Source organism: Antedon bifida, chromosome 2 (genome assembly GCF_963402885.1).
Source record: "Antedon bifida chromosome 2, ecAntBifi1.1, whole genome shotgun sequence".
NCBI lineage: Eukaryota > Metazoa > Echinodermata > Crinoidea > Comatulida > Antedonidae > Antedon > Antedon bifida.
Genome location: NC_136227.1, coordinates 14,181,591 through 14,190,163, shown reverse-complemented (window position 1 = coordinate 14,190,163; position 8,573 = coordinate 14,181,591). Strand labels below are relative to the sequence as shown.

General features: G+C 30.9%; 1 protein-coding gene across 1 annotated transcript; it reads left to right on the top strand.

Moving 5' to 3' along the window:
- The first annotated feature begins 2,970 nt into the window (after positions 1–2,970).
- LOC144835460 (uncharacterized) lies at positions 2,971–8,437 on the top strand. Its single transcript, XM_078690544.1, has 7 exons — positions 2,971–3,027; positions 3,399–3,615; positions 4,036–4,200; positions 4,593–4,751; positions 4,845–5,138; positions 5,609–5,932; positions 6,359–8,437. Exons 1-7 carry the CDS (start codon positions 2,971–2,973, stop codon positions 6,619–6,621), a joined length of 1,479 nt encoding a protein of 492 aa, XP_078546670.1. The 3' UTR covers positions 6,622–8,437.
- Positions 8,438–8,573: the final 136 nt, after the last annotated feature.

The window sequence follows — 8,573 nt, the reverse complement described above, 5'->3', positions numbered from 1 at the left end:
ATGTTGGACGAACGTTCTATGTTCTTTCACGCCTAAAGCCCCAACGTGATAATACAAAGGCTGTTAAATATGAAGAGAAGCGTGCTATTTCTCTCTTTCATGACTTTGATGGCTACCTACCAGATGATCTCTTCCAACGTGTTGCAACTAAATTTATCGAGGAATTTCAAATGGAAGATGTTGAGCCTACATTGTCTTATGAGCATGTAGAACTGAATGTTGATGGCCATCATCTTGTGGTTCTAAATGTAGCTACCATCAACAATTGCCGTTTGTTCCAGGTAGACTTGACTTGATAATATTTTCATTTTCATTTCATTTCATTTATTTCACTATCATCATCGCAGCCTTAGCTGAATTACAAAGATATTTACATTTTCTCAATATTAAAATTTGTATAAAAGTATAAAACCAATGATAATTATATATAAAAAAGGAGGCAATTTACACAAGAAATACAATACAGGAACATTCAACAAGTTTAGCATTAAAATATTAAAATAGAAAAAAAAACACCAAAAAGGACCAATAAGAATTGCATAGCTGTACTGGGTGATATATAATGATTATTCATTTAGAAGCGAGATAAGGTATGGTATTGCACTTTTTCTATATCTTTCAACTCTGCATTTGGGTTGTTGATACTTTACACGTCTTAGTTTCATGTTACTTACATTCTTCACTGGAAACCATTTTCCAAAATGAATACTTTTTGAACAATTCAGAGCAAACTTATAGCATAGATTATGCCTTCTATCAGATAAAGTGTCTAAAGAAAGATCATTGAGTGCTTGGTCATAACATATGTAGTCATTACACAATATTATTCTGCAAGCCCTTTTTTGGACAGATTCTATCATATCACTTTGTTTCTTAGTGAGACTAGAATGCCATACTGGGACAGCATATTCAACACTTGGTCTTATGTAACTCTTAAATACATCTACAAGATCAAATTTCGGAAGATTGAACTTTCTTAATCTACACAATATATGCAGACGTCTGCTGGCTTTGGATACAATTTCTTTAACATTACGGTCCCATTTGAGGTTGGCTTGTATCCATAAACCTAGTAACTTAGTTTCATTAACGATTTCAATTGTAGCATTACCAATCAAAAGGGGTTCATGTTCATATTGATTTCTTTGAAAGTTAAAATACATAGTTTTACATTTAGTTGGGTTAAGTTTTAGTTTGTTTTCATTAGACCATACATTCAGTAAAGCAACATCATTCTGAATTGAGGAAATTTCATCCTTTTTTACTATCTGTCCTATGCACAAATCATATTTCCAAGTTTTACATGGCGAGTCTTGCATGGCATCATTAATTAGAGCAAGAAAGATCATAGGCCCAAGGAGTGTGCCTTGAGGGACGCCACATGTTAGATTAACACTCATTGATAATGTAGATTTATAGCGTACTTGTTGGGTTCTGTTTGACAAAAAGCTAATTAACCACGGTACAATTTCAGGTCTACAGCCAAGTGTTACTAATTTAGAAACTGCTATTGTGTGGTCAACACAATCGAATGCTTTACTAAAGTCAGTTAAAACTAACTGACCAACAGATTTGGGAATGTTACTACCTTCATAGAACACATTTAGTAGATCAACCAAATTATGGGTTGTAGAAAAGTGTTTACGGCAACCATATTGGTTGTTATCAAGATTTTTCTCGATATCTGTTAAGAGCCATTTTTTAATGAAGCCCTCAGCTACCTTAGCTAGGATACATGTAAGCGAGATTGGTCGAAATTTGTCAACCCTAGTACAACCATTTTCTTTGGGAACCGGAGTAACAATAGCATCCTTCCACATAGTTGGGACATGACCCTCACTGAGGGAGGCATTTAAGATATTAGTCATAGGGATGCTTAGTTCGCATGCAAAATCTCTTATTAATCTGTTAGGCACATTATCAGGGCCCGGGGACTTATTTACTTTAACTTTTCTTAATTGATTGTACATTTCCCATTCTTTTACATTAGGGGGTTTATTGGCAGGTAAATACGTAGGAAGCTTACATAAATCAATACTAGGTCTGCTTTGGGAAGTTATAGCAAAATGGTTGTTTACAAAATTACTTATACCATGATAGTCATCCTGCGGAATATCCTCTACACTAATAAGTGGTTGGGGTTTAGTTTTATTAGCTAACATCTGCACGCCTTGGTGCCATTTATGGGGATTAGTGGCTTTTAAGTTTAATAAGCGTTCATTGTAAAAGTTCATTTTGTCTTTCTTGATCACTTTTTGTACCATATTCCTATAGAATTTCCATTGCAGCGATTTACCATGATTAGTAAAAGCGTGTTGACGTTTCATTATAAGATCCTTTGCTTGTTGCGAAATCCATGGCTTATCAGTTGGATGTATCTTAATGGATTTAACCGGGAAGAATGTGTTGATAGCAGAAGTCAATGACAAATAAAATGATTGCGTTTTTTCGTTTTCTATTATAAAATTGATGCTATAATACTGTTGCTAAAACAAAACATAAATCTAAAAGTTTAATTACCTCTCAGAAAATATCAGTCTCAGATAAAATTATAATAGAAACATTATCATTTTCAGTTAAATTCTCCATTTTAGATATAACATATCAAATTAACAGTAAAATGGAAAGAGACTAAAATAAAGAACAAACGCTTGTACAACCTTTACCTGAACAAAAATTAATATCTTTACAATAAAATTTAATAACAAAAAACATTAAATTTTATTGTAAAGTTATATAGTAAGCGTCTATTAATTCGTAAAAATTATTATAAATATAAATAGAAAACACTAAGCATTACATAGGGCAGACAAAAACATAGGGCAGAATATCGGTGAAAAATATAGCACTTATCTATAGAGATTATAGAATTAGTGGCAATTTATTTCATGAAAATTAAAGAGAAACAATTATAAAACAACTACTACATTAATTTTGATATTGCAGACAACAATAGTTAGAACAGACATCATGAATGCTGCTGGCCTTCCTGAAGATGATGATCCAAAACCTAGCATATGTAAGAAGGTAAGTTAATGTAAAAATAATATTAATGAGTTGGATATGTAGAGTATTAACATTTTTTATTATTAAAGATAATTAAACAATATATAATAATTAATAATTAAAAATTGTTTTGATCATTTATAAAACTTATACATAATGGAAAAGCAAATTTTGAATATTAGAGTACACTTTTTGTTGTACTGTAATGTACACTTAATAAATGTATGTTGTATTTGAATATGTTTTGGTGATCCCATTCTGAAGCATGCTTACATGTTGTCATTCTGCTCCATTTAGTAATTTTTAGTTTGTATAATTATTTTAAATAATAAATACTACTTTTTTTGTGGGTAGCAATATAATCAACCAAATCAAATTATTTTATTTTCTAGGTACTAACTTTTCTTGAAAAAGAATTACACTTTTTGAGTGAGAAGAATGCACATGGTGTTAAAGTAAAGATGTACATCCCTTGTGTGTGTGCTTCAAAAGGTGAACCTACTCATATGCATGTTGTACGCAAATTTGATCAAGATGTGTTGCCATGTGGAAGCAGAGGAATGGAAGTGAAACGTTACCGTAATCTGTTTGGAGACAATGTACTAAAAGGTAGAGAATTTGTGTTTGTATTATCCATCAGTTTCACTGATATAGGTTAAAATTTTAGGATGATGTAAAATAAAAAAAAAACTTTTTTCTCAACCCAAACAAAATGTATGAGGATTCAAGTTAACAATTTTGAAAATAAAGAATATATATATTCTTTATTTAATTAAGTATACTTAATGGATATTATAATAAGACATTTTATTTGCATCATTCATGTAAAAATGAATATTATTTGTTCTATTATATAAATGCCATAAAATGATTGAAGTAAAAAAAACCAAACCTTTTTTAGATTTATATAATAAGTCTGTGCCATCATCATTTGTGATAATCCACAGATTTAAAAAAAATGTTATTGTAAATGTACATCTAGTTTTATACAGTTTTTAAAATGTTGCTTTTCAATTTATTTTTATTTAGCATCTGAATCGAGAGATAGTACAAAACAAAGCATAGCTCTAGATTCTGACAGTGATGGTCATAGCAGTGCACAAGCTTCCACTTCAAGACTTCAAAGATTCACTCATAAAGTGAAGAGATTATTTTCCTCCAAGTACAAGAAGGATAACAAAGGTGCAGTTGATGGTAAAAGATTTATTATGAATATTTGTCATTATCATACACAATGCTAGGTTCAAACCATGCGATAGATTGAATGCAATTGAATTGAATTCACTATACACTATACAGCACAATATATGCCAACAAGTCTACAGTTGATGGTAAAGGATTTATTATAAATGAAAAACTGTTCAGCTGATACAGAAATTATCATTAGTGTATATTTTTGAAGGTCATCATTTTTAAATCAAATTCCTGAATTGCCGAACTAATGCATTCATAATTTACTTTGCTAAATTAAGTGTATGATTATTAGATCTAAAAGAGTAACAATACATAAAATAACAATACAAAACAAGCAATTGTACATCTTGGTTTAACTTTATCACTATTTTGTTTTTATATTGTCATTGTAGCTTCTACCTCAAAAGAAGCTGGTAGACAGAACAACATAGATCCAGAATCTGATACTGACGATACCGATACCGTTGCTAAGGCTCATAAAACATCTTTAAAATTAAAAGTTAAAGGATCTAGTAAACTAAGGAAGATGTCAGATGTCAAGGATAACAAAGGTATCAATTAGGATAAAATAATGATTATGTTTAACCTACTTTTTTAATAGGATTAAAAACACAATTGATTCATAATTTTGCTTTTTGATACAGACTATGTGGATGACCTAACTATTGACAAAGTGTCCAGAGAGATGGATCTTTCCTGCAGACGATTTGGTGTTCGTTTGGGGCTTACATGGTCTAAGGTGAATACTATATTTGATAAAGAACAGACAGATAAAGCTACAGCAAACATGGTAGAACATTGGAGAAGCGGCATTGGTAGTGACCTTAATCAGCAACAAGTATTATGTACTGCACTAAGACAACATGGTCGTAATGATCTTGCTAAGCAGTTTGAGAAATACATTAAGGATGAACTGCCAGAGATTATCAAACATTCAGGTATATTGCATTCATATGTATAGCCTGAATGCCAGCATCATTACTTTTTTCCTATAATTCTCAGAAATCATGAATTCATGAAGTTGATTATGCCATTAATTGGGGCATTTTAAGTGCTTCTAATAAGCATACAGCAATGGTTTTCTGCAATCTATGAAACTGAAATCCCTGGGTTTGAAACATATCAAAATCCTTGATTTTTTAGAGGGTTAGAGTGCTTAATTATATTTAGGAAGGGCAGCTATCTTATAGTTCTTTATAGAAAATAATTAATAATTACTGTAGGCTCATGGATTATTATGATTTCTACCTTAACCTGATAAGAAAAAAATCACTCTTACCGGCAATAAAAATAGAATGTCTATTAAATGTTTTATTGTTTAATAAATTTCCTTCTTATGATATAATTAATCAATAATATATTAATTTTAACAAAGCATTCTCTTGATATTATTTTTATTATTTCACAGCTTGTTTTGATGATCAAGATCTTCTATTCATCTGTGACAACTTAGGTGAAAGTTGGAGAAGACTAGCAGTGCGACTTGGAATCAAATGGGAAAACGTTGGTAAAATTGCAGGCAAAAACAAACATGTAGAAGATGCCATGATGGAAGTTTTGGTTCAATGGAGAAATAGCTGGCAACATGCAGAAGCATATCAACTACCTACAATGATAAAGGCTTTAAAACAACAAGGACGAGTTGATTTAGCTGATAGCCTGTGTACAAGGCATGAATACAAAGATGATGTCAGTTCAGAAGTTCCAGTGTTTACAGACCAATCAGGACAAGGTGGGTAATGATTATTATTTTTAAAAAAATATTATTTGTATACCTGATACTACTGTAGCAATAATCACTATTTTATATTGTCATCAGCAATCATTTAATAAACAAGAAATGTTTAAACATGATTAAGCTTGCTACCAATTTGGCTACCAATCCATGGGTCCTGGGTTCAAGTCCTGTCATATGTCAGGATTTTTTCTAATGACAAATACAACTCCACTCGCAAAGATTTGTAATAAGACTTTGTTTATGTAGAGCATCTTGTGTATATGTTTGTCTTGTGAATGGATTGCCAACTTAAATAATGATAGATATCCTTGGAAATTTGCTTAAATATATAAAAACAAAACAATTTCAGCACCTCAGTGTTTGAAGAAAAACAACCAAATGTATTTTATTTAACGAAGTCAATTAAATGTGTTTTTACAGGATGCTTAACAGACTTGGACTTCCTGATAATTTCTGAGAAGATGACAGAATGGAAGAGTTTTTGCAGGGGTCTTGGTATTGCTGATGTTGAGCTAACACAAAATGAGAGAAAATATTCAATGCTTACTGTAGAAGCAACTATTGAATCACTGGTACAATGGCGATGTAAGCAAGGAAGAGATGTGAACCAACGACAGGAAGTAATAAAAGCCTTGAGAACAGTTGAGAGAATGGATATTGTAGAATTACTAGAAACAGTCTAAAGTGTCTATTGAAAACCTACAGTAGACCATATGAACTGTAGTTGTATGGTAACTCAGTTAAACAATTTATATGAACAATAGGAGATACATAGTTAATAAAGGACAATAAAGAAGATCTATTGAAACAATGTTTTTAGAAGTCTTTAACTATGTCTTAATAGACCAAAGGAATACAAGTACTCTAATATAGGTCACGTACCTGACATGAGATTTCAAGTACGTGAATGACAAAATATTTATATATGTGTGGGTATTTTGTATCTGCTTAAATCTTAAATAAAAAATAATGCCTTTCAAAAAGGCAGTGCTCCAATTTTGGACGTGGAGTAGAACTAATAGACAGTGTAATACTACTGGTTGCTTGAACATGATCAGTCAACAGCCTAGACTCTTCTCAAGTGTGTGGTTACTCAATCTCTGTAACAAAAATAAATGCGCAAAACCAAATTGCAGTATTCAATTGTCTGATGCCACATACAGTGCCATACTGTAGTATATTTATTTGTCATATCACCCACAATGTGCATGTGATTTAAGATGTGTACTCAAAAATCCATACCACATACTGTATTATAACAAAACAATTATCAGCTGCTGTCTATACTAGTGTGTGTGACTGATCAACACGCTTCTGAAAACCTAAAACAGAATGGTCCTTTCTCCCCATTCATCACCAAAATAAGATATTTTTACTAGCCATACAGATGCCTCCAATCACATTCAATATTAGCATGTAGCTTGACTCATTTATGCTATATTGTGATGAAACTGCAATAAGTAATTGACTTTTTTTTGGCTTTTTTTTATATATATACAGTCAGTCATGTCAATGATAGAGATACATTGTCCAAGATGAGTCTTAGCAATTTGTGCGGCTATGGTGGCTATGGTTAGTGTTAGCGCTTGTGGTGTACCCAAAGTTTTACATGGGACATATGTGTAAATAATAACACACTGTATATTAATTAGCAATATACTTGACTGTTAACATTCATAATTGCGCTACATAAATTTAAAACCATTAAAAGTCAAAGATTTAAATGTTTCATGGCATAGCTTTTTTCAATCTTTTTTATTGACTTGACAAAAATTTTAAACTTATCTGGTAACTAATGTACAATTTTGTGGTTTATGCGTTAATCACAATTAAATACATCGAATATATACATTTACTAAAGCCAAATTAGTTGAGTTAGTTACTGCATAAATATATATTTCATATTCTATTTTAATAAATGATATACAATATATATTTTGTTTTGTATTGTATATTTGTTTGTCTATTTTCTTTTAAATCTCAATGCGAGTCACAAGTAAATTCATATAATGCTAAGGTAAATTGGTTTCAATCTTGCAAACATAAATGATTATTATTACATTATTTCTGAATTTAGTAAATGATTGGGCTATTGATTTTTATGCACTTAATTTAGGACAGACTAACTTTTTTCGACAGAAGCCTTACAAATTTGTAGTAATTAGACTTACAAATGTTGATTGATGGCCATATCATCTTTTTTTGATAGTTGACAGACTTGCTAAACAGAACAAAAGGTGCGGAGATGGGATAATTTACTGTATAACAGCAATTATTTTTTACCCCCGGTGTGTCATTTTTCAATAATGGTTGCCCAGGTATGGGACCTTTTTTTCTAAGTATCACTATATCTATAAACATTAAATATTTTGTATTTGAGAACTTATGGCGAAATTACTTTTATTTTGTTTGTGGAAATAATTTTTTTTTTAAATAATTTATATATAAATCTGACCTATTTACCAAAAGAACATAGTTCATACTTTGATACACCACTTGATTATGCAAATTATGTACTTCATTCTCTTGATTGGCATAGATAAAGCCTTGAAATACTATATTGCTATAATAACTGTTTTCCAAGGCTTGAGATGTACTTAACGCTTTTATTTATTAAAACTCATCAAAAAAATAT